General features: G+C 38.3%; 6 protein-coding genes across 8 annotated transcripts; 5 read left to right on the top strand and 1 right to left on the bottom strand.

The window, feature by feature from the left end:
- Positions 1 to 560: 560 nt before the first annotated feature.
- LOC110420210 (poly(ADP-ribose) glycohydrolase 1-like) lies at positions 561 to 5,142 on the bottom strand. Its single transcript, XM_089784195.1, is given in 12 exon segments — positions 561 to 910; positions 1,333 to 1,395; positions 1,579 to 1,779; positions 2,047 to 2,073; positions 2,075 to 2,135; positions 2,660 to 2,803; positions 3,217 to 3,335; positions 3,506 to 3,610; positions 3,754 to 3,964; positions 4,137 to 4,240; positions 4,406 to 4,579; positions 4,660 to 5,142. Coding segments are annotated over 12 exon segments (1,620 nt in total). The 5' UTR covers positions 4,909 to 5,142; the 3' UTR covers positions 561 to 748.
- A 454-nt stretch (positions 5,143 to 5,596) lies between these two features.
- COS1 (6,7-dimethyl-8-ribityllumazine synthase / DMRL synthase / lumazine synthase / riboflavin synthase) lies at positions 5,597 to 9,463 on the top strand. The gene is made up of 8 exons (XM_021433604.2): positions 5,597 to 5,778; positions 5,852 to 5,955; positions 6,070 to 6,165; positions 6,635 to 6,730; positions 6,851 to 6,929; positions 7,615 to 7,661; positions 8,042 to 8,101; positions 9,170 to 9,463. Exons 1-8 carry the CDS (start codon positions 5,640 to 5,642, stop codon positions 9,206 to 9,208), a joined length of 660 nt encoding a protein of 219 aa, XP_021289279.1. The 5' UTR covers positions 5,597 to 5,639; the 3' UTR covers positions 9,209 to 9,463.
- An 895-nt stretch (positions 9,464 to 10,358) lies between these two features.
- LOC110420572 (ADP-glucose pyrophosphorylase small subunit 2) lies at positions 10,359 to 13,487 on the top strand. The gene is made up of 9 exons (XM_021433934.2): positions 10,359 to 10,705; positions 10,883 to 11,173; positions 11,351 to 11,626; positions 11,722 to 11,889; positions 11,985 to 12,088; positions 12,210 to 12,321; positions 12,543 to 12,641; positions 12,803 to 12,934; positions 13,093 to 13,487. The coding sequence occupies exons 1-9, from the start codon at positions 10,505 to 10,507 to the stop codon at positions 13,207 to 13,209; spliced, it is 1,500 nt and encodes a 499-aa protein (XP_021289609.1). The 5' UTR covers positions 10,359 to 10,504; the 3' UTR covers positions 13,210 to 13,487.
- Positions 13,488 to 13,792: 305 nt separating this feature from the next.
- On the top strand, positions 13,793 to 17,249 carry RAP (RAP domain-containing protein). The gene is made up of 3 exons (XM_021434081.2): positions 13,793 to 16,457; positions 16,573 to 16,655; positions 16,964 to 17,249. The coding sequence occupies exons 1-3, from the start codon at positions 14,645 to 14,647 to the stop codon at positions 17,087 to 17,089; spliced, it is 2,022 nt and encodes a 673-aa protein (XP_021289756.1). The 5' UTR covers positions 13,793 to 14,644; the 3' UTR covers positions 17,090 to 17,249.
- Positions 17,250 to 19,116: 1,867 nt separating this feature from the next.
- LOC110420501 (Late embryogenesis abundant protein, group 2) lies at positions 19,117 to 21,999 on the top strand. 3 transcript variants are annotated; one of them, XM_021433846.2, is made up of 3 exons: positions 19,117 to 19,296; positions 19,914 to 20,882; positions 21,743 to 21,999. In XM_021433846.2, exon 2 carries the CDS (start codon positions 19,936 to 19,938, stop codon positions 20,869 to 20,871), a length of 936 nt encoding a protein of 311 aa, XP_021289521.1. In that variant the 5' UTR covers positions 19,117 to 19,296; positions 19,914 to 19,935; the 3' UTR covers positions 20,872 to 20,882; positions 21,743 to 21,999. The 3 variants fall into 3 exon arrangements, with proteins under 3 accessions (XP_021289521.1, XP_021289520.1, XP_021289519.1); XM_021433845.2 differs by having other exon boundaries at positions 19,118 to 19,296; positions 19,934 to 20,882; positions 21,749 to 21,999; XM_021433844.2 differs by having other exon boundaries at positions 19,119 to 19,296; positions 19,934 to 20,882.
- Positions 22,000 to 25,191: 3,192 nt separating this feature from the next.
- Positions 25,192 to 27,369, top strand: ARL (ARGOS-like protein). The gene is made up of 2 exons (XM_089784261.1): positions 25,192 to 25,863; positions 26,247 to 27,369. The coding sequence occupies exon 2, from the start codon at positions 26,920 to 26,922 to the stop codon at positions 27,298 to 27,300; it is 381 nt and encodes a 126-aa protein (XP_089640387.1). The 5' UTR covers positions 25,192 to 25,863; positions 26,247 to 26,919; the 3' UTR covers positions 27,301 to 27,369.
- The last annotated feature ends 117 nt before the right edge of the window (positions 27,370 to 27,486 follow it).

The raw sequence follows: 27,486 nt of genomic DNA, 5'->3' as shown, positions 1-27,486 counted from the left end.
ATACAAAGAGGTCCTCTGTTGGTCCATACCTCCCCATGATTTGATGAGAAAAAGAGTATATTCTGAGGAATTATTCTCGTGAAGAGGCATATACTTTGGGAATAAACCTACCTTAGACTCTTTACTGGTTGGTAGCGGTAGGAATGAGGGTTGACTTGACCCACAGAGAGGAAAAGGGGGAGAGACTCTCAAGCACCAGATCACGCATCATCTTGGCATCAAGTCATTTGACCAGAATCGTGCCTGCTTGTCCTGGTTATGGCTCAAACAGTTAGAAGCCGTTTGTCTTTGACTTCCATCACGGAAAAACCTTTTGCTGTGTTGGTCAATTTCAAATGGTAGCAGTTAATTCAAACCCTAGGAATATTACATGTAATTACAAAAACTCTCTTCTTCTCACTATTCTGATTGAGTCTACTTTCATCTGTACCTTGAGGTAATTTCTGGAAAATGCATCGTTATGGGCAAATCAATTTAGTGTAGATAAATAGCTCCTCCCTATATCCTAAATGTAGTTCTGGATGATGCTGAGGAAGGACGGATGACAGGAACCATACATTAACTACAACAGCACCAACAAGTATATATATATTAACTACAAAAGAGATTCAGAACTAAGGAGGCACCACGCAGCAGCTACAACAGAGATATAGAACTAAATTCTCGCAAATACTAACAACCAGATACTCTCATACAGAAAAATGGCGGGCATAAACTCAGATTCAATTATCCAAAACATTACAATTTATTAGTTGGCCGGGTCAGCCGCCTCACAGTGAGGCAGTGAAGGAAGAAGCCAAGCGAAAAAGCCAAGGTTTGTTTCTCCTTTCGATTTCTGGGATGAATATTCTATCAACATATTCCAGAGGTCTCCAACATTCCATTTATGCAAAAGAATCCATTGACTCACCTGCCATGTGATGCCAAAATTAAAGAGTATTAATGTACAGGAGAAAATATTGAACAAAAGAAGAGTATGAATGAAGTGATAGAGCTGAAGGACAGAACACCAACAATACTGAAGGAATATAAGCAACCAGAAGGACATTACAAGAAAATTTTAAGAAACAAAGATGATTGTTCAATTGACCAGACTAGAGCACCTTAAATTGAGGACTCCGATAAATTCAGAAAGAAAGTGCAGCATCCCGTACTTACTATAATATGGAAAGAATAACTTGTGACAGGTGCACCTCACATAGAAAGCATGAAGCAGAATACTAAAGAAGCAGTATAAGGCATTTAAGATCCATGAGAATGAACCACAGCAATGCCTTATGAGGAAGCTTATCTACCATGAACTTTCTACACTAGCAAGAACAAGAGCAATACCTGAGCAAGACTTTGCAGTGCATCAAGACCAAAAGTGTAGTATGAAATGAAAGGTCTTAAAGCCTGGAACAGATGTATTCAGGTTAATGGAAAGATCAATTTCAAGCAAAAATATGAAAAACACATGGAAATGTAAAATTTCCTATTTTATATCTCAGGCAGTACAATATTTAACTATTTAGAAGAGCCTTACACCTTTGAGGACCATGGCATCTAATATGCAAGCTCTAGGGACAGAATATATACCTGAGAAGCAGCAAGCCACTGAATTATGGTCTTTAGTTCAGGATCTCCTCCAAATGCACCACAGCCCCAATTCCCCGTTGCTATCCCAATAAAATTTTCGGGGTCCATAAATTGACCACCTTTCTCATCAGACTTTCTGACCACCTCCATCCTTGATCCTCCTTCATTTGTTTCATTAGACGTAGAGGGAGCCTCATTTAACTATAAACAGAACAGTTATGATCAACATAAAACTTGATAGTAAAGAGCAAACCAATTGGCCCCTAAGTATAAGCAAATCCAAATAATTATAGATCATAAGAAAACTGATATGATGGCTCTTCCCCGGTTAAATTGAGTTTTTTACTCCAGGGTTTGTCAATTAGGGAAACAAACACAAAAGATTAGAGAAAAGATGATAAAACAGTCGCACCAAAACTTCATTCCTGGATATGTCACCATCATGTTTGTTATCTTGATGAAGCTGACCTGCACTGAGTCCATTATCTTGAAAGTGTCTCTTGTACTGGCTATAATTTGATTGGTCCAAAAAGCCACAGAAAGCCTTATTAGTCTCCCTACCAGACATACAAGTTGGAAGTGATATAGTTTACACCAAACAAATCAAAAAGGAAGCAAGATATAAAAATAAAATATATTCAATTTGCTTACAGAAACTAATCTCAGCGGATTCACAAATAATGCATAGATCAATAAAGCCTCATCTACCACATTGCATGGGTACATGCGAATCCATTATTGTGACGTGCGCATGACACATCATAAAATCCTCATTCTTCCTTCATAACATTTATTTATTAAGATCTAATATGTTATTGCCACTCACAAAGATTCTTGAGAAGAATAGTGCAAAATTTTCCTAAAGCTCTTTACTTCATGCATAGTTTCCATAAATGCTTGGAACCCGGTTGTTTTCTTTCTTACTTTTTGGCTGAAGCATAAATGTGGTGTTCTTAAAGCACCACCAGTCCCAACAGGAGTAACTTATAATATTTCATCCAGTTGGCTGCTATCCGATTTTTCTATTTTTCTTTTTTTCTAAAATGACATGTATGTGGAGCAGAAACCAAAAACTACATACCGAAGAAGGTACTTAAGCTTGTACTGATTCATTCTTGGACTGCATAGCGCATCTATAGCAACAATTCTAGTTTTACGTCTTCCAAGGAAGTCAACACTCCTTTTGTCCACATAGTCACCAGAAAACCGAAATGAAAAGGCATATCTGTACCAGTTAAAAGTGATTTTATTATTAGAAGTCAACTGCAAAAGATGTGAAAGAAAAGGCAGGCAGACATTATACTCTTGATTATGAAATTTCTTATTTAAGTATATCTAAGAATCTAAGATGGGGGGAAATAGAAAAAGCAGGGAACAGAAGGCACTGCCCAAAGACCATTTCCATCAGAAAGAAACAGATAGAAAACGTATGCAACATTGATTCCATATGACTTTTACACCATGATATATTTATATAAACATTATTATACTTCAGGTACTGGTGTGATTTGTGTGATTCATCAATGACAATATGTGAGCTACCGGTGATACATGCATACCTCATAGAAATGAAATAGCTAACTAGTAGCACACCTCTTTATCAAGCTTTGGTTTTATAATCCACAGAGCGATACTTACCCTGTATAGTCTGAGAACCTCTCTGCTCCAACAATTTCTATAGCCTCATTGTCTGCCATGGAAGGCAAGAAAAGCATGCCAGCAATCAACTCAGGACTGATCATGAAGCGAATTTCTTCCTATGAAAATATTAGAAAAAGGACCTACCAGTCAACAAGGTATTTGGGAATAATAACTTGAAAAGGTTAGAAGATTCAAGAGAAGGCATGTACAAAAAACAATTAGTAGCAGACAATGTCATGAACAGTGTACAAGTAATTTCAATGAAGCAGAAAAAGAAAAATCTCACCTGCACACAGCCCCTATGTAGAGCACCACCTCCAAGATATTTATTTGCAAAATCCACTTCAAGAGCCCCAGTAGAGTGATCTTCTATCAAGCCTGAGCTGTAAACCTACACAGCCATTGACAGATAAGATAAGAATTGGCTGTCTTCAACTGTAAGATGTAGGTAAAGACAAAGATAGGCCAAGTAGAAGCAAATATTGACTATTGAAATTCAAGTTCAGAAATAAATTTTATATGTTGAATTGTTACCTGAAAAGGGCAGAGGGAGAGAGTTGATTTGGTCCAAAAATCAGCATTTGGATAAGAAGCAGATGATTGCGAAGGATGATTTTCTAAAGAGAGAAGCTTGCGCTCAAATGAGACAAAGCCTGTAGGCATTTGTGAACATATCCTTTGGAAATAGTGCACGATGCACCTTACTTTGTTTTCCTGCTTCTCGCTGTAACTTTCATAGAGACTCCTGAGGATATAATTACAATATATATTAAGTCACAAGGAACAGAGAGAGAAAATATGTCAGATTGAAGAAGAGGAAGCAAAGATGCACAAATAGAAAGTGAAAGGTATTGTAATAAGAAAATGGAGTAGTGATGATGAATAACAAGAGAAGATGCAAAAGAGAGTTGACATACACAAACAATTGATCAAAGTTGATGGTTGGAAGATGCTTTACACCTCTATTTGAGACTGGAAACAAACAAAACAAAGAGCATGCAAGTAGAGCGCCGATCAACTCCTGAGAAAGAAAGAAAGAAAGAGAGAGGCGATGAGAGATTACATGAGAGATATATGCAACAACCAGCATGATACTTTAGAATGAAGTTCACGAACAAAATTAAAGCAGGTCGGGAAAAGTACGATATTATGATTGAGATTCGAGAAGCATAATAAAAATACACACCTGGGACAGAAGCACCATGCCAGGTTGCTGCGGACCCAAGATGCGGAGACCGTATCCATACGCCTGCATATTTTGATAGTGAAAGTCTAGAAGGGATGGCAACCGCAACAGCAGATTGGCCAGCGGTGGGATAACCTCTGCAAACCATTTTGTGGAGTCTGCCGCAGTCAAGAGCTGCACAAGAAATTCAATCCAAAGTAAGGAAAATTGGAAGCCCAGAACAAGGAGAAGATACCACTACCATTACAGCATACCTCATCGAAGAAGAGAGAGTAACCTTGGGGGGAAAAGGGAGCGAGAGGGTCACGGAGGGAGAGAGAAGCTCTCATGTCGGAAATGGCGATGGAGAGCACCTGGCCAGAGTTGACTTGGCTGTGATCAGGACCTTTGGACATGGCCTCGAGAGCCTCTACCACTTTGGATGGCCATAACAGACGCCTGGAAGATCCAATTAGTAATGGAAGATACGGCAGGATGGAGTCCAACTCTGCTCTGTCTTCCATTTTTTCTCTCTTTTCAAAAAATGGCACCAAATTCTCTTTTCAATATAACAAATAAATAAATAATAATAAATTTTTTCAGCAATTAAGGCTGAAGTTTAGTGTATATACAGATTATGTTACCATTCAAAAATCATCAGAGAGAAAATTAAGACTTAAGCCATGAATATTTGAGGATTATTCATCAGTATAATAAATAATTCAAACAAAAGTTTAAGAGGTTTTAGTCTTGTTTATCTTTATATTTATCAATTACAATAAATAAATCCACATTGAAATTATTTATCCAAAAATAGGATTTTAATGGAAACAATTTGAAAATTAAAACAATTTGGATTTAGATTACTTCTAATTATGAGTCATATTAGATCCTACAACATTTAAATTATGTAATTATCAAATTTGAATTGTTTGGTTTATTAAATTACTTTGGATTGTTTCGAATTTTAATTCAATTTGAGTGATATCAAATTCTGAATCAAATAAATTGAAATAAAATATGTAGACATTTTTATTTTAAATTATTTTAATTTGAATTAATTTAAATTTGAGGTAAACTATTATATTGTTACATTGTAATCAAGTTTGGTTTGGAAAATATGTTGAGACATTTTTGTTTTTTACTATATTATTATTACATTAAATTTGATTTAAACATGGAGACATTTTTTTTTTATGAGTATAAATACTACCAGTAGCTGCAGGCAGACACTGCAGAACACAGAAGAAAGAAAATGGCGTCGCATGGTTGTTGTTGGATGCGGGAGCGTCTCTTAAGTGGTGTATTCCCCATCCCCAGGGCCAGGGGTCTGCCCACTCCAAAGTCAACAGCCCTCTCCTTCTCCTCTTCCCTCCTCCAGCTGCAACCGCAAGGTCATCCTTTTTTCCTTTTTCACTATTTTTTGTTCCTTCATTTCATGCTACTAATAATATTTGACAATATCAGGATTTGCGCCGGATAGGAAGCAGCGCTCGTCCTTTGTCCAAGCGCCGGCCGTCCGCCGTTTGGTGGGATCTCTTACCAAAACCCAAGGCCTTCGATTTGCCGTGGTCTGTTCTTCTTTATTGCCATTTCCAATTGAAGTTGATTATTTTGCATAGCCAAAGATTGATTGATTGATTCCGCCGCTTTTTGTTTTTGTTTTGTGTGTTTGCTTGTCAAAGGTCATCGCCCGTTTCAATGAGATTGTGACGAAGCAGCTCCTGGAGGGAGCCCTGGACACTTTCAGCAAGTATTCAGTTAATGAAGAAGACATCGATGTGTGTAACTCCTAGTCCTATAAATAACAAACCCTTCTTTAACAGCAATCTTCCTCTTCTTTTATCTCTTGTCTCTACATGTCTGCTTCTCCATGTATTTCCATGTTTCTATCTACATTCCTGCGCTTTCTTTGCCCCTTTTCCCATTGTTTCTTGATGTTGCTATTGCTGCTGCGAATGTTAAAAATTATTGAAAATGCAGCTCAAAAGACTAGGATATAGGATATTCCTTTTTCTTCTAGGATTCATTTCTTGCTCTGGATATTGTCTTATTCAGAACAAGCCCTTTTTGTACATGTGAATCTTTTGATAGTAATTAACATTTATCATCACAAAAAGGAAGTATAACAAGAACACAAGGTGCTATAGATAATATTTCTTGAAAATTCACGACTTTCATATGGGAAACCTTACCATTGCCGTTGCCAACTTTTAGGTTGGCTTGATCATTTTTTCAATTTCTTATTAGGTTGTCTGGGTTCCTGGCTGTTTTGAAATTGGTATTGTTGCGGAAAGGCTGGGGAAGTCTCGAAAGTATCATGCAATTTTATGCATTGGTGCTGTGGTATGATCTCTTTCTTATTACTTGCAAATCTTCTCATGAAACTTTTTATCTGATCATGAGGGGTCCCTGAGTACATTTTGCTGTATTTTGTTAATCTGTGATCCTCTTCATTGTCAGTAGATAAGAGGTGATACATCGCACTATGATGCTGTGGCTAATTCTGTAGCATCTGGGGTGCTTTCAGCTGGCTTAAACTCAGGTCAGTTGTCATGTTTAATGTATTTTGTAGAATCCATGTCTTGTCAAATGCTATCATGGCTTCAAGAGTCAATTGCAGCTTGCATCTCACCTATGAATTAAGACAACAATTAGATTTTCATTGATCAAAAGCATATATCTTGCTTTTGCTATTTATTCATGCATATGCAGTTAACCTTTTTGATGGCATGGTGAAGTTATAGAGAACTTCGTTTGATATGCTTACTAACTTTTTAGACTGCATGTGTAACCATCGTCAAATCATCTTCATATGTGCTACTTTCAAGGTGACTCCTACTTTGTCACCCTACATTTCTTATTTTTGTAGATTTTTCTCTTACCTGGCAACATAATACTATTATGATAATCAGTTACTCACATATGCCATTCCTATTCTCTTAATTGTTCAAATGAGAAGGCACAAGAGAACAAATTGCGGGATACTTTTCTTTTGAAAAGTTGAAAGTTACCTTCCTTTCAAACTGGGTGGACAAATTGATATAAGATCTGCATCAATCTCATGCCTGGCAATTTGAAAAATATTTTGCCATAGAAAATAATTATGTGGAATTGTTTTGAATTATCAAATGGAGTAACCCATACAATAGTCGCTGGTCTCTTTCCTTCTATTTTTCTATTTTGAATTATTTCTTCTGATTTTAAGCTGTAACTTATCAACTCTGTAGGTGTTCCTTGCATATTTGGTGTTTTGACATGTGACGACATGGAGCAGGTATGATACAAGAGTTGCATATAAGACCATTTTGCATTAAGAAACTCTCTAGGTCTTCTTGTTAAGCTAGATGGGTTGTTCACTATAGCTGCTTGGACAGCTTTAATGGGCACCCTCTTCAGCTTCCTTCACATTGAATCTTGGACTGTGAGAGGGAGGGGAAATTCTTATATCATGCTTGTATAAGTTGTGCATCCCACCTCTCAAGCGACTGTGAAGGGGGGTTTTGTTGTCATTGACTTGAGAATAGTTTGACATAATATATTAGAATGTTAGAGGGAGTTGACTTCTATTATTATTGGACACAATTACCGTTCAATCACAGGGCCTGGCAAGAGTGGGATTTTATATAATTGTTTCCTTTCACATGAAAACTGCAGGCATTGAATCGAGCTGGTGGTAAAGCTGGGAACAAAGGTGCTGAGGGTGCTTTGACAACAGTGAGTTGATAGTAAAGTAATATTATTTATTAGATGCAGTTAAGAAGTTTTTAATGTTTATTCATCAATTTTGGTATTTGGTTTGCAATTTCTTAAGAATTCCAATTTAGTGATTAGGAGTTGACTGGTGGTATGTAAATCGAGAAAGGGATTACCATCCCCTTGCTCTGCGTCACTAATGAGTAAAGAGTGAGCCTGTTGGTCTATGTTGTGAACTTTTCCTGCACAAGGGTAAGGTTGAACCATTCAACCAGTGCTCTATTTGTTCACATTGTCTTAGTAATGCTCTTGATCACCTCTTGAACTTCTGGGTTATGCAGTGCTTATGCTGTCATAACACATCCGTATAACTGTTCGGTACTCAAATTACTTCCATCATTTGTCTTTTGATAGGTTTTGTTGATAATAATAATAATTAGAATGCATGTAATTTTCTTTTGATAAGTGCAGACACTCCCTCTTAAGAAAGTTTTGCATACCTGGCTAGCCAAGGCTGTAATATTCATATGAATTAAGTCTAAAATATTGTGACTGGGTCTGAACTCTTAGAATACTGACTGGCTTGAAGCTAAGAATTTATCTTACGATTTTGCTTTTTTGCTTGTCAAAGAGGATGTATCCGCTCTCCCATTTCTTCTTACTCCCCATCTTCTTTCTTTAGTAGTTTTCTTCATTTATTTGAGATGTGTTCTATTACTGAGAAAAGATTTAAGATTTGCATAAAAATCTGAATAGAGGTGAATCCCTAGCCTTTATGCTGAAACATGATAAAAAATAGATATCACATTACTTGCATGCAGTGCTCCTCTGACACATGGAAAGACACACAGACGCAGATGGAAACATTTTTCTGATATCGTTTTACCCCTCTTCTACTTCTATGTTAATGAATGATTTATCCGATTAGATATTCATATTGTGTCAATTTTCAAAAAAAAAAAAGGGAAAAAGATATTCATATTGTGTCATACGTATTGATAATACATGACAATAAGGAAAAAGTGCTTATACTTAAATCTTTCTTTTTCCCAAATTCTAACAGCTCAATTTCTTTTGGATTTGTTGCAGATTGAGATGGCGTCCTTGTTTGAGCACCAGTTTAAGTAGTGGCACTATCAGGCTATACATAATTGGGAGCTTGATGCAACTGGGTGTAACACTCCTGTTCCTGTTATGTTCTTTTCCTGGGAGTGAGTTTGTGTTGCTGTAGGATATCCCTTTGTGGGGAGTTTAGGGGAAAGCAAAATGGTAGACGTAGATCCTGAAGCCATAATCTGCAATTTGCTAGTCTCTTGACTACACTGAAATTATCATTGCAGTGAACCTCGTTTGATGTAATAAATTACCAGTGCTTTCGTTTGTCGCTCGTTTGTTTTTGTGTTTTTTGGTGGATATCCTCTGATAGTGTGGCCCAACGAGCATTCTACCCTCCGGTGTCTTTGGACTTGGAATAAGCGGTATTAGTAGAAGCCAACGTTGTTCCAAAACTTGGGCCTCAAGAGAAACAGCCAATGGTTTCATTGTTATTCCATTTGATTTTATCATTGCTTTAAATTAATAAACAAAATGTTGGCCCATGTAACAATTAGGAATCTGTTATAAAGTTGTCAAAATGAAGTTTTAATAAACATGCGGTAAGGACTAGTTATCCCGTGAAAGAAAATATACTTGTACAAGGGAAAAGCCAAGATTAAAAAAAAGGTGGCAAGACCACTATGAGGTATGGAAAAGCCGGGACAATGCCTAGCTTGGCGCCCACTTCATTCCAAACTGCTCCACAAGACATTCCCCATTTCCCTTGAGCTTCCTTAATCCTCCCGCCCTTCAATTACTAAACTGCCCACTCCTCCAATCCCTCCCAACTATTTTTAATCTATTTTTGAAAAAGGGTCGGGTCATATTTCCATGTCCTGAATCCATGTTTGCATACTAATCATTTAATCTGTTATATAAATAGATAGACTTAATTAGGAAAGGTTTTCATGGAATATGAATTTGACCAACAAATTCCAAGCACTGTTGTTCTCTTATTCATCATGTTGTGCATGTGACAACTTTGATTTCTCCAAATTCTCGACAAACAAAGTTAACGAAATCAACCAACCCAAAGAATAAAGGGGAAAGTTGCAAGAAGCTTACAACTTAAGCCCAAAATATTATAACAACTGGCCTCCTGTCTTTAGATGTATGCATGCTATGCTGCATTGTCAAGTAATACTTAAATAGTATAGTGTGTGATCAGCAAAACTAGCCATGCAAGGCAGATCAATCTGCGATAGCCATGAAGAAGAAGAAAGCAAAATATTCTCTTATTGTTCCCTCTATTTATATCGGAAATGTAGCAAGGACGAACTGCAGCAAAAGTGCATTAATTTATAGTTTTTAACTGAAAACTGAAGTTGCATGTCACATATTTCTGTTATGATGAAATTGCAGCTTTCTTCCTCCACCCCTGTATATATCCAGACGAAGCTCCCTATTCTTGGATTAGGTCGCTATCATCAGAGATATTCACCAAAGCTTGCTTCTAATTTTCAGAGCACGTCCATATCCAACTCGCATCAAACTCCAAGTCCTATTTTGCTCCATCCTCCAGTAAACCAGGTCCTTCTTCCTTACATTTTAAGTTCGGATCTTAACTCATTGAATGCAATGCTTTTAATATGGTTTCCATGCGTTGGCTATGGTTGCTAATCTTTCCATGATTCTTGTCATCTTTATTCCAAGGTGTATTGTTTGTCACTCACCATGTCATATGCCTTCAAACTCACTCAATGACAGAGTGTTGCAGCAATAGTATTTGGAGAAGGATCAGAGTCAAGGCTTTACCCATTGACAAAGAGAAGATCAGAAGGCGCTATTCCCATAGCAGCTAATTACAGACTCATTGATGTAGTTGTGAGCAACTGCATTAACAGCAACATAAATAAGATATATGCTCTCACACAATTCAATTCTACTTCCCTCAATTCCCACCTCTCAAGAGCCTATTCTGGAGCAGGTCTTGGGAAAGAAGGGTTTGTCGAAGTGATTGCAGCATATCAGAGCCCTGAAGATCAGGATTGGTTTCAGGTACTGCAGAGCACTATATGCGTATTGTATGTTGTAAAACTGTAATAAATCTAATTCTTGATTTTTCTGTGAAAGACACGCACCTGTATGTTCATTTTGTAAAGCTAGTATCAATTCTCAACAGAGGCATGATTTTGTTGTTTGCACTTTGCATCTGTATGTGTTTTTCAACACCAGGGAACTGCCGATGCTATAAGAAGGTGTCTGTGGGTCCTAGAAGAGTATCCGGTGGCTGAATTTCTGGTCCTTCCTGGCCATCATCTCTACAAAATGGACTACCAAAAGCTGATAGAATTCCACCGGAACAGAAAATCCGATATAACTATTGTTGCTTCAAGTGATATTACCGTGAGAGATCAAGACTCAGGCTTTGGTCTACTAAAAATAAATACAGAAAATCAAGTCATACAGTATACTTTGAAGTCAGACAGAGAACACATAAACTATTCAGTAGTAAGTTGCCTTCATCGGCTTTGCTTTGCCCCCATTTTGATGTCATAACTTCTCAGAATTATCTGAAGGAAAACTTCTTGTGAAAATTCGTTCAGGTAGAAACTTTGACTAGATTCAATGATACCAGTTATAGTAATATTCCAAGTATGGGAATCTACCTCATCAACAGAGCTACAATGGTAAATCTTCTGAATGAACATTTCCCCAGGGCAAATTACTTTGGAAGTGAAGTGATACGGGGTGCAATATCTCTAGGAATGAAGGTCAGACTTTACTAATTATAGATATATGCACTAATTTCCCCATATAGTTTCAAAATTAAATGAATAAGGACGTTGTCCTTTTGCTCGAGGGACAGGTTCAGGCATATTTATTTGAGGGATATTGGGAGGACATGAGGAGCATCGAAGCTTTTTACCAAGCAAACATGGAATGCATAAAGAAATCAGACATGGGATACAAGTCAGTACTTCATTTTTCAGAGAAGCCTGGAAGTAGAATAATGCGAGTGCATCATTTTACTGAATGTTTCGCTCATAATGGGCTCCCACAAACTAACACAAACTTCACCCTTTGATGGCAGCTTCTATGATAGAGATTCTCCTGTCTACACTGTGCCTCGATATCTGCCTCCTAGCATTATAAGTGATGCCGTGATAACAGATAGTGTCATTGGAGATGGTTGCATTCTCAATGTAAGTACAGAAACTTTTAGACGGCTCTCCCAACTACTCTGTCAAGCTTGATCACACACGTTGTAACCAGCAAAACTTACAGAAAGACATGCATCCTTGATGCATTTGGTGCATCAAGTAATAGAGGACAAGTGATGTAGAGATAAACCTTTACTTTTCCTTTTCTGAATCCAGTTCTCATTTGTTTTCTGGAATCATCCTTTTGACTCTTGTAAGAATAGAGGTGCAAGATCAAAGGAACAGTGGTTGGAATGAGGACAAAAGTTGGAGATGGGGCAATCGTTGAAGATTCAGTGATCATGGGTTCTGATATCTATCAGGTCTGTTGAATCTCTAGCTTTTTGTCCGGTAGAACTTGAGAGATTTTTAAGACACTTCTGACTGAATCAAATTGTGGGCTTTTAAATGTATGTGTGTGCGTGTGTATGCATGTTGCTTAAAAGTTGTACCGCCTCATCTTGACTTTGCTGTTAACATGTAGATTGAAGATGGCCATGAGAGCAGCATTGCCATTGAGGAGAAGGGAATAGGCATCCCGATTGGAATTGGTGAAAATACTCAAATTAGAAAAGCCATTGTAGATAAGAACGCGAGGATCGGGAAAAATGTTAAGGTATGTAAATAGTACTCCATGAGCGAATGATTAAGATAGTGTTCGTTTTGCAGGCTGTACACATCGACTACATGAGACTTGTGCATATTCAGATTCCACTTTCTTTGAACTCATAGCATAGTACCAACCAGTAATTTGCGGTGCTGATGTTTGAGCAGATCATCAACAGAGATAATGTGGAAGAAGGGGACAGGGAGGCCGATGGCTACATAATCAGTGGAGGAATTATGGTAATTCTTCGGAGCGCAGAGATTCCGGATGACAGCATCTTATGAGCTTTATCATGGTGTCACCCACCGTTGAAATATTTGTTGCAGGCTATTCTTTCATCTTGATACACAAAGTCATAAACAAAAGAAGGAAAGATTGATAAGCATAGATAGACACATAGATGGATGTAGGTGTAGCTGCTATTTTTTGAGGTGAAACTCTCAGCTTCTCACCTCTCACAGAAGCATAACCTGCAATAATATCATTTTCAATCTTTTATGTTCATGTGAAGTGCCACTGCCACAGTCATTATTATTATAATTACAAATGAGAGCAAGGTTGACAGGACAAAAGGAGAAATATATATCCTCCTAAGAAGTATAAGGAAGATGATTGTTTGATGGCCTTGCTCCTTTGAATCTTAAATGAACATCGCAAATAAATGACACGTGTCATTAATCATAAGCAAACGCTCATAATTCATATCAACGAAGCTATAGCCTTAGGAACACACCCGCGCTTCATTACTGATTGTAAACTTTGCTGCTATGTAGCTAGTTTGATTTAGAAATGGTGTGAATTTTAGGATAGCAGTGCATTCAAGCAAACAAGTTATATTATGTTCAATTAAAGATTGAAATCCAATCGAATTAAACAACTAAAATCGATTTCAACAGTTTTCTGACTCTTTTTCTTTTTTTCACTTAGAGTCTATGCTTTTGTGTTTTTTTCTACTCCGCGCCCTTACCTCTCCTCACCCACCACGTGTTCCCGCCTGTCTGGTCCCTTATCTCTTCAATCTTCACACAAATCACCATCTCACTCTCTTGGGCTTGTCCGGTCGCCGCCAGGTTTTCATTTTTTCCAAGTTTTCTCCCTTATCCCCATCCCATGGCGCGCGCCGCACGGGTGAAAGCTTCAATTTTTTTGTTCATTCAATCTTCACGCCCTGTCCCTGCCTGACCCTTCCTCTAATCAATTCTCTTCTTTTCTTCCTTTTCATTTGTGTCTTCTGATGTTTGGAACTAGGAGGTTATTTGAAATTTCTTCCCTCTTGTTTCTCCTTCTGACTGTTTAGGTTGCCGTCTGGCAGTAACTGCCGTCTCTCGCCTCTCGCTCGCTCATTTAAGTTGTTTTCTCAAACGCTGTCGTTTTCAGCTGTCATCATCTTCTACCTATTCAGGGCTCCATGGTAGCCAACTACAACTCTCTGACCCTGTAATCGCTTTATATCTTTCACTTGTATTGTCCAAAAATAAACCCCGAAAAATAATTGAACAAGAAGCATGATGCAATCTCTTCGTTACGTGGCTCGCTTTTTTCAGCAAAAGCAGTGAGATTTCTTTCCAGGGTATGTTGCATTTTTTTTTCTTTTGCTCCAGGATTATGAATTGTTGATTGTTGATACTGTTCATGAACCTTGGTGTATGATATTCTAGGCTCTTTCATGCTTGTTTCTTCTTTTCATTTGTTTCTCTGTGATAAAAGAGAAAGGAGGCCATGGCATTTTTGGTAAAGCCATTCCCTGGCCAAACCTACTATAAACCCTTAACTGTCATTCCTAAACAAGTTAATAATCTTCCATTACTAAAATTAAGGGTTGGATTTCGAATTCCGAAACCAAAGCTGTTGTTTCCAAGAAGAAACTGTACAAATTTGGGTAAAAATACTAGCATTAGTACTAGGAATGCTGTTAATGATGATCAACTGGAAGAATGGGAATTAGAGTTTGTTGGAGAGCTTGATCCAGTTGGTTGGCAAGCACCCAAGAAGAGAAAAAAGCAAAAGAAATCTAGGTTGCTCAAGGATACTGAGGGGATGGATTGGTGTTTAAGGGCTAGGAAAATGGCACTCAAATCTATTGAAGCTAGGGGACTGACTCATACAGCTGAGGGTTTAATAACAGTAAAAAAGAAGAAGAAAAAGAGCAAGAAAAGATTCACAGGTAAAGATAAGATTAATAAACAAAGCAAGGAGATTGAAGAAGATGTTGATTTCAGTTTCAAAGAAGAGATTGGCTTGGAAGGTTTGGATGACAGAATTGATGATGGTACGCATGGACTTCAAGAGACGGTAAGTATGATGGCAGGTGGGTTGTTTTTAGAGAAGAAGGAAAAGACAATGCAAGAGTTTGTTCAGAAGCTAGCCCAATTCTCTGGGCCATCTGATCATAAGAAAGAAGTTAATTTGAACAAAGCTATAATACAAGCACATACTGCAGAAGAAGTGTTGGAGATTACAGCTGAGATGATTATGGCAGTTGGGAAAGGTCTGACCCCTTCACCTCTTTCCCCTTTAAATATTGCCACAGCACTTCATAGAATTGCTAAGAATATGGAGAAAGTATCAGTGATGAATACCCGCAGGTTGGCATTTGCTCGACAAAGAGAGATGTCAATGCTTATAGGTCTTGCAATGACGGCTCTGCCGGAGTGCTCAGCTCAAGGTATTTCAAATATTTCATGGGCACTGTCCAAGATTGGAGGGGACCTACTTTTCTCGTCAGAAATGGATAGGGTTGCAGAGGTGGCCCTGACCAAAGTTAAGGAGTTCAATTCTCAGAATGTTGCTAACATTGCTGGTGCTTTTGCTACAATGCGGCACTCTGCCCCTGATCTCTTTGTAGAGTTAGCAGAAAGGGCATCAGACATAATTCCCTCTTTTCAAGAACAGGAGCTTGCTCAGCTGTTGTGGGCTTATGCTTCTCTATATGAGCCTGCGGACACGTTTCTTCAAGCTATGGATACCATTTTCAAGAACACTGACCAATTTAAATGCTGCTTAAGTCATGAAAAAACTAACAGTGATGAAGAGAGCCATGTGGAAAACAGTATAAATCTTAAATTTGGAGGAGTTTCAGATCCTCCTGTACTCAGCTTAAACAGGGATCAGCTTGGTAACATAGCTTGGTCGTATGCAGTCCTTGGGCAGGTGAATCGGATATTCTTTTCTCATGTGTGGAAAACTTTGAGCAGTTTTGAGGAGCAAAGAATTTCAGAACAGTATAGAGGGGATATTATGTTTGCATCTCAGGTTCATCTGGTGAATCAGTGCTTAAAGCTAGAGTACCCACATCTTCAGCTATCTCTGAGGGGTGACCTTGAGGAGAAAATTGTTCATGCTGGAAAAACTAAGAGGTTTAATCAAAAGACTACCTCATCTTTTCAGAAGGAGGTTGCTCGCCTTCTTATCAGTACTGGCCTTGATTGGGTTAGAGAATACTCTTTAGATGGGTATACTGTGGATGCTGTTCTGATTGATAAAAAAGTTGCTTTGGAGATTGATGGACCAACACATTTCTCAAGGAATAGTGGTGCGTATTTTCTTCTTATGTAACACTGGAGATCCTTGATTTTAATGAAGCTTGAGTATAAGTATAATAACTTGATGCTTGACTGTCCAATTGATCTGCTTCTGCCTCTCTGCAGGAACACCTTTAGGGCATACCATGTTGAAACGCCGCCATATTGCTGCTTCTGGTTGGAAGGTTGTATCATTGTCACATCAAGAGGTGGGTGTGTGTCTTTCACTTTGGAGCTATTCTGTATTTGCATGTTCATGCTTTCACGTTCGGGACTTGAAAAATTATGACTAGAATGCTGAAATATGGAATGATTGGCCATTTCAAGAGAAACAGTGGAGGTGGTTTGACAATACAAATAATCAGAATTTTCGTTACTGGCATTCATGAATGCAAACATTTTCTTGCATGGTCTTAATTTTTAAGTTTTAAGCAGTTTTTAGTTGCAAATTGTGATTAATATAATGTAAAAGGTGATGACATAGGATTGTTTCCTTATGTTTTGTCCCGTGTTTTAGTGGGAGGAACTTGAAGGGGATGAGGAGCAGCTAGAGTATCTAAGGACAATTCTGAAAGATCACCTTGGGTGGAGACTGAAGGGGCAGCAATGGATGCACGAGGAGCTAGAATGGGTAGAAGAATGAGGAATTGAGCTCAATATACGTTGGGGAAGGATATAGTTGAAGAGTTGCGGCGGTGAGACTGAAATGAATAAGTTGGGCAAAAAATGGTGGTGGTGGCGGTGAGGCGAGATAGGGTGAGAAGAGAAGATGACCATCAAAGGCATTAAGCTAAAAGTGTATGAATACATTATGATTAGAGGCGTAATAATCGAATTGTGTATAGGCTATGTTGAATACATGACCATGGCCATGACCACTAGCACTGCCAACTACCGTTACCGCTATTGTTGTCTTGTTATTCTTTATTTTTTTTGGTGTAATTGTAATATTTGAGAGAAGTTAGGTTAGTTTTCTGAATTAGGACAAAGATGCGAAGTAGCTCATAAAAATTAAATCTATATTTGAATTAATCTGTCAACAAAGACTATCTGCGACTGTGAAGGAAGTCTATGTGTCACGGGGTCGGTACTTAAGACCACCTTTCGTGCGGCCTTGGATTCAGCCTTAGATCTCGCAGTAGAACCCAAGTCACCTTACTCACCCGACAAGCGCTCAACACCCGCAACAATGGCTTTAAGCCGACAAGAAGCTTGCATAAACAAGGAAGGAAAAATGGGAAGAGAATGCTTAGAGAAAAAACTTAAACTCTATATTGAATGAATTGAATACAAAGGATGCAAGAATGGATTCTAATGGATGATTTACACAATGGTGGATGGGGCTATTTATGCCAAGGTTCCCCACCCACTTTTCCTCCAAGGTTTTGAATTCAAAATATTCCTCCCAAAAGATTTCCCTCCAAAACATTTGGAAGGTTCTATAAAATTCGGTGGGGAAGGAAAATTTGAATTTTCCAGCAGCCCCCTTTACATGGGTCTGGTGGGCCGCACCCCCTCTGGGCCCCCCTGGTGTGACTGGGGCCGCGCACAGGCTGTGTGCCTGGGCTGCTGGCGGGCTGACGCGTTGAGCCCTCGTAGGCAGTCTGTCTGGCGCTGTGCAGGCCTTCGTGCTGCAGCCCTGTCGAGTCATCCTGCGTGCCGCGTACTGGCGTGCTGCGCACCTGCGTGCCACGCCCTTTCTGTCGGGTCGGCGGTCTCGGGCCTGCGTGCCGCTCGCCAGGTGTGCGACCCTTGCGTGCAGCGCACCCTTGCTGTCCGGAGGCCCTGGGCCTGTGTACCGTGCGCCCATGTTCTGACCCCCCGCATGCCACAAAACCCTTCTTGGCTGGCGGCCGCGGGCCTGCGTGCCGCGCGCACATTCTGTGCGCCCCCTCGTGCTGTGCACCCTTACTGTGCGGGTTGGCACCCCTGCACGCGTTCTGCCCTGTCCGTCGGGCTGGGCTCGCCTTGGAGCAGTTTGCTGTGCATCCTTGCCAGCATCCTGTCGGGCTGGCCGCCCAGAGTCCTGTGCCTTGCCGCCCCTGCTAGCCTTGGTCGGGCCGGCTCGCTCATGGGCCCGAGCCGTGCGCCCTTGCTAGCATCCTGTCGGGCTAGCTCGCCCAGGGGCCTGTGCCGTTTGCCCTCCTGGCATCCGTCGGGCTGGCTCGCCCAAGGGCCTATGATGTGCGCCCGGTTGGCTCCCTGCTGGGCTGGCCCGCCCGGGGCCGTGTGCCATGCACCCCTGCGGGCATGTTGCACTTGCCTTCCGCTATGAAGTGAGGGGTTTGCTCCCAGCATACTTCCCCCCACTATCGGCACCTTTGGGACTCCCTCGAGCTACCTTTAAGGCATTGAACTTGCGGGTCACGTGCATTTATGGTGTTGGTGTACCCTTTATTATTATTATCAACAATTTCAATTTCAATTTGCAAACAAGTTTTGTTAGAAATAAACAGTTTGCTATGGTTTTTTAGTTAACAAGAATCAGCGGAATTAGAATTGAAAAAGCCAATCAAAAAAGGATGGTGATTGGCGACTAGGTGGAGGAGGTGTGGTGAAGCTGGTCACAACATGCAAAAGTAATGGCCCACATCTCTATCTGTTTACGCGGAGTCAGCTGTTATTATTTGTCGGCAAACCTGGAAGAGCATCTCAATTCTCATCTGTCATTAGCTAAATTAAAAGGGGGTCGGTTTATTATTTATTACGTGCTTGCCCTGCTAATGAGAAATTAATAAGAAGAAAGATAAAAACATTTTCTTTCTCCCCAATCTCTCTCACTCTCTGCTCTCCTCTGTGTGCTTATCTCAAGGCTTAGATCAAGATCAAGATCAAGATCGTTTCTTCCAGGTAAATCCATCTCCTCATTCTCTTGATCGCATCCGCATTCGGATGTATGAATATGATCCATCACCTTATAGGAATGGAGTAGGACTAGTAAACGAGTGCATATTAACATACTAGACTACTAGTATTATATATGAAAAAATTGTCATCTTGCCCTTTGCGTCTGAAAACGGTGATGATCTGGATGGATCTTTTGCTGCTGTTTTAACAATTTCCTGATTTTCATGTATCAGATCACCATTTTCTCTCAATTGTTACCAAGCTCTTCGTTTTTCTCTCAATCTTTTTTCTTTTCTTTTCTGTTCTGCCTCTTTACTGTTTAGACCAAATCCTTAAGAGTAAGAGTCTCTCTCTCTCTCTCTCTCTCTCTCTCTGCTTTCTATTCCACTTCTTCATCCACACACACACAAACCTAGACATAAAATCCCATCTTTTTTTACTTGACAGTCACAGAAGAATACAGATCTATTTTCCCAATTTATCTAGTACTTAGTGTTTCCTGTATTTTCTTTTATAAAAAGAAAAATGTTTGGCGTATTTTCTTTGCTTTTAAGTACCAGTTTCACTTCGGACCGAGTCCATAAGATATAACTACATTAATTCATGTTTTGATTAAATAGTTGGAATCTTTGCTATTAAGGTATGGCATCATCCGATAAGCCAGAACTAACTGAAAGGGAGGTTAAGGATGACAAAGAAGACAAGGGTGGATTTATAGAAAAGGTCAAGGATTTCATTCATGACATCGGTGAGAAGATCGAGGAAGCAATAGGCTTTGGTAAGCCCACCGCAGATGTAACTGGGATTCACATCCCTTGCATCAATCTTGAGAAAGCAGACATTGTCGTTGATGTTCTCATAAAGAATCCCAACCCCGTTCCAATCCCTCTCGTTGACATTAACTACCTCATCGAGAGTGACGGAAGGAAACTCGTTTCAGGCTTGATTCCAGATGCCGGAACCATCCATGCTCATGGCGAGGAGACCGTCAAGATACCAGTTACTTTGATATATGATGATATCAAAAGTACATATGATGACATTAAGCCTGGAAGCATCATTCCCTATCGGATCAAAGTTGATCTCATTGTTGATGTTCCTGTTTTTGGAAGGTTAACTTTACCACTTGAGAAAACTGGAGAGATCCCTATACCTTACAAGCCTGATATCGATCTTGAGAAGATACACTTTGAGAGATTCTCTTGGGAAGAAAGTGCTGCAGTTCTTCATTTGAAATTGGAAAATATGAATGACTTTGACTTGGGACTCAATGCACTGGACTATGAGGTATGGCTATCTGATGTGAGCATTGGAGCTGCAGAACTCCAAAAATCCACGAAGATTGAAAAAAATGGAATCAGTTACATCGACATTCCTATCTCCTTCCGACCTAAGGATTTTGGATCTGCTCTTTGGGACATGATTAGAGGAAAAGGAACAGGTTACTCTATGAAAGGTCATATCAATGTTGACACTCCTTTTGGAGCAATGAAATTACCCATCAGCAAGGAGGGTGGCACAACCCGCCTTAAGAAGAACAAGGATGATGGTGGCGATGATGACGATGATGATGAATGATGAATGATGAGGTATGTCAAATTTCTTAGTTACTTGTTAAGTTTTACTGTTTCAACCCTAGTTGGAATGTGTTGTCATTGCTGTTTTAGAATTACCTTTTACAATTGTTCATTTTCTCTGAGTGTATTGGCTAAATAATATAATGAGTAAATCTTACTCACTCTGACCGACTTCTATTTTCCAAAGTATGAACGGTCGATATATAAACGGAATTCTATGTTGCCTTAGTTTGTAAGTTGATCCTTCTTTTGGGATTTTGGATGTTACTCTGATAAAGCTTTGATTTTCATTCTTCTTCTTCCCTTCGGGACTAACGGAGGGACCTTATGATATTACCTAACAGCACCATCGTAACTCTTTACTAACTAACTGCTCAGATCTCTCCTTTGCAATTTCCCTTCCTTTTTTTTTTTGCTTTCAAAAGCAAAAGGCCAGTGTTTTTGGATGTGAAAGCAAATTATTTTTGAAGAATTAAAAGTGACAACTATACTTTAGCAGCTTTTAAGAAGAAAAAGCAAAAAGCATAAGTAACAAACAAAATGGAACCTGAGTAACTTTTCAACACTCTTGATGATTGAGAAAGCACTAATTTTGGATATGATAAAATTCTTGAAACTTCCGGGTTAAAATTGGTAAGAGCCACACTTGAAATGCATGCCCTTGAAGATATTTCCGTAACATATTGATACATCATTTTGGTATTAATGAATATCAGAGTAGGTATGTGACTACTGCTTCTTTTTTCTTTTGAATTAATGAATATCAGAGTAGATATATGAATAGTGCCTCTTTTTTCTTCTTTTCCTTTCTTTTATTAGTTGTCAGGTTTATGCATTGTTTGGTTATGTAACTCCATATTGAAATATTTTAGTTGCAGGATTGACAGGGATGGCCCTTTTGAGTATCTTTTGTTTCGTCATAATAATAGAGTGTTGAATTTAATGTATTAGACTGTGATGGTAACATGCACAAGAATTATGGAGGAGTTGCTACCCATGATTACATGTATGCGTGGGGTTTTATTTTGCAGAGCTATTTCACTGGTGAACCTCTTGAACTTGTGTTTGAATTTGTTGTTGTAAGTAGTGTTGTTTTGTTTTAATTTGATTCCATGTGTTGATCTTTAAATTTTGGCTGATTCAAGTATGAACTGCGAGGCCTTTTTGCAATAACAATAATAATAATGAAGCATTCATGTCCTCAGCATAAGGGCAAATGATGAACATCAGGTCCGATAGTATTTCCATTAAACATAACTTGTGAGATAGGCCGATATGTCATAAAGCACAAACCAAGATGTGAATTTTGGCAATGTAGGTTGAGAGGCAGCTGAAAATGGATGTAGATGGATTTGTTTCATTGTCTAAGCTACCTACTACTAGTTAAACAGCTTTCAAGTGTTTAGGACCATTGTATGGTTGGCACTGCATAAAGCTTCCCGGATGCTTCCTATGCTACATCAAAGGGTTCCTATTGATAAATCATTATTGGAGCCTAGTTATATTATCTTCAATGGGTCTTTCTTTCTTTCACCACGAATCTAGTTATTATTATATTATTATTATTCACTCGATAAAAAGAAGGAAAGAAAATTGAACTACCCTCAAATGCCTGCGTACTCGTTAAGTGAACCCTTAACCATCTAAACCAGTCCCAGACTCCAGGCATAATTGCGGTGAGGGCTTCAAAACCTGTAGTCTTGTCCTCACTGGCTCCTAGCTTCTTATAAACAAGTCAACAACCAAAGTATAGTTAAGATATTGTTAGTTATAGTAAGAATAATAAATAAATAATATAAATATTGTTATGAAATAAATTTAAAAAAACAATTATAAGATAAAGTATTTAGAGGGAAAAAAAGTATTTAGGGAAAGAGAAGAAATCTTATTGAAGTGTGTATACAAATGAACTAAGAGGGTTTATTTATAAGCAAATAATCCCTTTATAAGATGAAGATAACACTTAGAGATTAATGAGTCATATTCTTAATATAATGGATATTCAATGGAGAGTGTTATGAATATTTTGTGAATATTCATTAATGTTATCTATATCTAGATTTGATGTAAATCAAATTAATATTTATTAATTTCTATTACCAATCAAATGATCAATTCCTTTTTCAGGACAAGAAAATCACTAATAGATATATTTATTACCAATCATATAATCAATTCCTATTTAGGGTAGACAAATAGCCTATATCAACTTGGTCATATTAAATTTATCACAAGATGTTTCAATTTTCAGTGATGCTTGATAAAATTTAAGACGTGCAATAGATACGTGACCAATGATCTTTCATGCCACATCAATAACAATATGTTTTCTACATTCATTTTATTCTTTTCATTATTTATCCACTTCTAGTGGGTTATAAGTGTTCATCCACTTCTTGATGGGTTATACACTTCTGGTGGGCTAATGGGTTAAGGTATTCATATACTTTTGGTGCGTTAAAATTATTCATCTATTTGTAGTAGGTTACAAGTATACATCCACTTTTGGTGGGTGATTCACACATGATGCGTTATCCATTTCTGGTGGATTATGAGCAGTTCACACATGATGCGTTATCCATTTCTGGTGGATTATGGGCATTTATATTTTTTTAGAGTAAAATTATCTATCCACTTCTAGTGGTAAAATTATTCTTAAATTCAGATGATAAAATATCCATGTAAATTGTTATGGCCATCATAATTAAATGATATTGTATTCACTTCAAGGAATTGATGGATTCATGATTATGACTATAATTATTAAATGATGTCACATTCACTTCAAAGAATGAATAAATTTATAATTTTTTATTAGTATCTCGTTTATCACATTTATATCAGAAAATGAACATTCATAAGTTTTATTAGTAGCTTATTTGTTACATTCACTTCAGAGAATGGACATTTATGATTTTTCATCAATAGCTATATAATAGCAAATTTATTTTCCAATCAAAAGACGAAATATAATGTATAATAATAAAATTCATATTAAAGTTGATTTTAAGAAAATGAAAATACTAAAGAGATATCAAGTAACTTACCTTATTTTTTTTAAAACTAGAAATCTAAAGCCCAATCATTGAAATCTTTTGAAGTTTGAAGATAATGAAAATATAATAATTCTAAAACTTAAGAGTTCAGATAATCGTGTTAATAACGTGTTATGAAATAAATCTAAAAGAACAACTAAAAAAGAAAGTATTTAGAGAGAAAGAAAGTACTTAGAGAGAGAAGAAATTATAGACAAATGAACTAAAGGAACCTATTTATAGACAAATAATATTTTTACAAGATGAAGATAACACTTAGAGATTAAATGAATTATATCTTAATTTAATATAATTCATTTAATTTGATTTATATTCAATCTAGATATAGATAATATTAATAGATATTCATAAAATAGTTATAACAAATATGATAATTATCAATATATATTCAAACTTGAAATATCAACGCTAAGGTTTCCCCAGCCCCGTTGCATGTAGACAAAGTAGACCCCACAGCCCACCACCACGACCGTATCCTGGGTTGCATCGGAGTTTATTTTGTCTGTAAGTGTAACTACATTCCGTCTTACTGTTGCTGCCCAAACTGCCATGCTTAAGTTTTTACTAGTCGCAATTGCACATGGACATATGAAAGAAAGTATATCATGTCGTGATGATACTTGTCCCAGGAATGGAGAGCAATGAACTTGGCTTTGCCTAGGGATGGAATGGAACGGAACGGAACGGAACGTTGACACTTTTACGCTTGACTGTACGAGGAGCGTGGAGGAGTTTTATTAATTTCTGTTATTTTCATAACATATTATAAAGAAAAAAAAAGGGATACATATATGGATGTATAATGGCATTGGGGTGTAGGATTTGCAAGTTGCATGATGAAGATCCATTGAATGAATGAATCATCAATAGAAGAAGATCCACAGGGCAGCATTGGCATGTGGCCATCTATCATCTGTCATCTATGCATGCATCTCAGCTCTCATTCACTATTTCTATTTGTGGTATCTTATTAATACACGCAGATGCAGAAGAAAAACTTAATTGTGATGATCACGTAACTTTGTTTTAACACAAGCACAAGAATTGCGTGTATAAATTACATGTAGTCCAATTGGGAAAAAAAGGGGGCTTGCGAGTCGTGATTGTGAAGCAAATGTAAAGTAAAGTAATGTAATTTACGTTTGATAATATTGATAGAAAATTGGAAAAAGAGTAAAGACGGGGAACAGAGTGGGACCCCGAATGACATTTTATGTGAAAGACAAGTAATAAAGAAGCAGCCCAGGGGTGAAGAACCTTGGGAGTTGGGAGACAACACCATCCCTCATTTTCCAAAACAGGCAGCTTGCATGTCAGCAATTAAACCACAGCTCTGTGATCTATTCACTGAACCCACCCAACCTTTTCTCTCTCTCTCAGCATTCAAACTATTACCACTAACTCACCAGGCGAGGCCTGCAGCCTCGGCCTGCTATTATTGTATTCAATTTTGGTTCTTCCAGATAGAGAGTAACATATCAACAATCGAAGAATATTACTTTAAACAAGACACCAGGACCAGGAGAAGAGAGAGAGAGAGAGAGAGATGTATCATTAACACAAATACAGTGCAACCACCCAAAATCCATCAGAATTCACCCCTACCCCTATTCCATATTCAGCCATCCCTCCTTTTCACCCTCCCTCATTCCTTCCTCGTTATCCCCATTCTTCTCCTCCACTTCTTCTTTCTTTTCAAAAAAATAAACATTAAAATTGTCCCAAAGCTCCTATCTTTGCCTTGTCACTCCCTGTTGTCTCCAGATTTGCTGATGCTTCCCCAAATTCCCTTTGCTGCTGCTGTGGTTGAATAGCAAGAGATTAAGAGGGTTTTGAGAGGCTGAAATGCTAAAAGTGCATGACCGGGCCTTCTCTCTTCCTTGTTCCCTCTGTTGGAAAACCTCCTACCATTCAAACCGCCACCTCTACCATCACAGGTATTCCCCGCTCCCCAGCTCTCTCACTCTTCCTTGTATAATTCGTTTCTGTTTAATATGCTATATATGTACATGAAATGAACTTTTTAATTTTTGTTTTTTTTTTGCTTCTCTCCAAGCAGCTAGATCTTATTTCTGGGTACCTTTTTGTTCTCTAGATCGCAGTCAATTCTTCAGCTTTTTGACCAAATTAACATGATGGATCAGATTTTTTTGCTTTAAGTGAATTTTACCCGTCCAGACATATGATTCCTTTTTATTTCCAGTATTACTGATGTAGAGTGGTTCAATTACCTTAATGTTCTTCATTTCCTAAGCTTCTGATGCTATGATTGATGGCTCGTCTTGGTCTTGAATTGATTGAAATCTTGGAATTAATGCAGCTGGATCATTGGGGATAATGTTTCATGGCACACAGCCTGAAGTCTGCTGAATCCCCGCTTAAAGATAGATATAAAGATTTTCGTTTACAGTTGCTTCAAATTTGCTGATGCTGAGTTGCTAACACCTGAATTCCTTGAATCTGTGGTTCCGCATTCTTCAATCATAGTTGCATCCAATACCGTTAGAAGTTGCCTGACCTGGACTGCATTGCAGAATCTGATTTTTGCTTAAATCACATTGTGCGTAAAGCTTCCTCTCCTTGGTTTGAAGAAACTTTCATATTTTGCCGCATTTAGTAATCTGGATTTAGCTACAACTGCTGCCATTACGGATTATTTTTCTTTGGTGCGAAAAAGCCAGGCATCCACTGCTGAGGCTTGGCTACATTTTAGAGTCTGTCGCTCAACTTCAATTCTTGCGTTGGAGACAACTTTGTACTTATTGCCTAAACTTGGTCAGTCTCCATTCTAGGTTGACTTGCTATATCGTTGCATTTCGAAGAGAGTATCCTGGGTTCCACCGAATTGGATTTATCTGTATTACCATCTGCAATCTGCAATCTGCATAAATCATCATCGACATCATTGATTTGGCTGTGATTTTAAAACTTATTAGCTGAAAAAGGGCTTAATCGGATCTGGGGTGTCAACCAGGCAAGTAAGAGAATTTTAAATGAGAGTTGAACTCTTTGGGTTGAACAGCATATTTCCTAGAGGTTTTTTTAATCTGCAAGATCGATACTCAAATAGCATTATGAACATGAGAGCAGGAAAAGTTCCTACGTCGGTTGTTGAGAGGAAAAAGGTGGAATATCATCGCACCTTCTCACAAGGGGGTGCCAGAAGATTATTACCAGTGAGCTACTTTAGCTTGGAATCACTGCTTCTGCTTGTATGTCTAACAGCATCCTTGCTGATCCTTCCCTTGATACTTCCTCCATTGCCTCCCCCACCTTTCTTGCTGCTTCTGCTTCCAATAGGCATTTTAGCTGTGCTAATGATATTGGCTTTTATGCCATCTAATGTAAGGGATATAACTTATACATATATGTAAATGGTGTTTAGAACTGCACCCGTTTTATCATACAATTTTTTTAATTCCAAAAATGTTTGAAAGATGAAAGAGTTCACTTGTTTCGTTTCCCTTGGCTGCAATCAGGATTCTTATGGAGTTTGCTGCTTGTTCATAGTAAGAATTTTCTTTATTAGAAGCTGAGAATTAGCCTAGTTTCATTAGACA

Source organism: Theobroma umbraticum, unplaced genomic scaffold, assembly GCF_002168275.2.
Source record: "Theobroma umbraticum cultivar Fairchild unplaced genomic scaffold, ASM216827v3 scaffold_86.0, whole genome shotgun sequence".
Classification (NCBI taxonomy): Eukaryota; Viridiplantae; Streptophyta; class Magnoliopsida; order Malvales; family Malvaceae; genus Theobroma; species Theobroma umbraticum.
The sequence above is the reverse complement of the archived record's forward strand: the minus strand, read 5'-3'. Positions and strand labels throughout refer to the sequence as shown.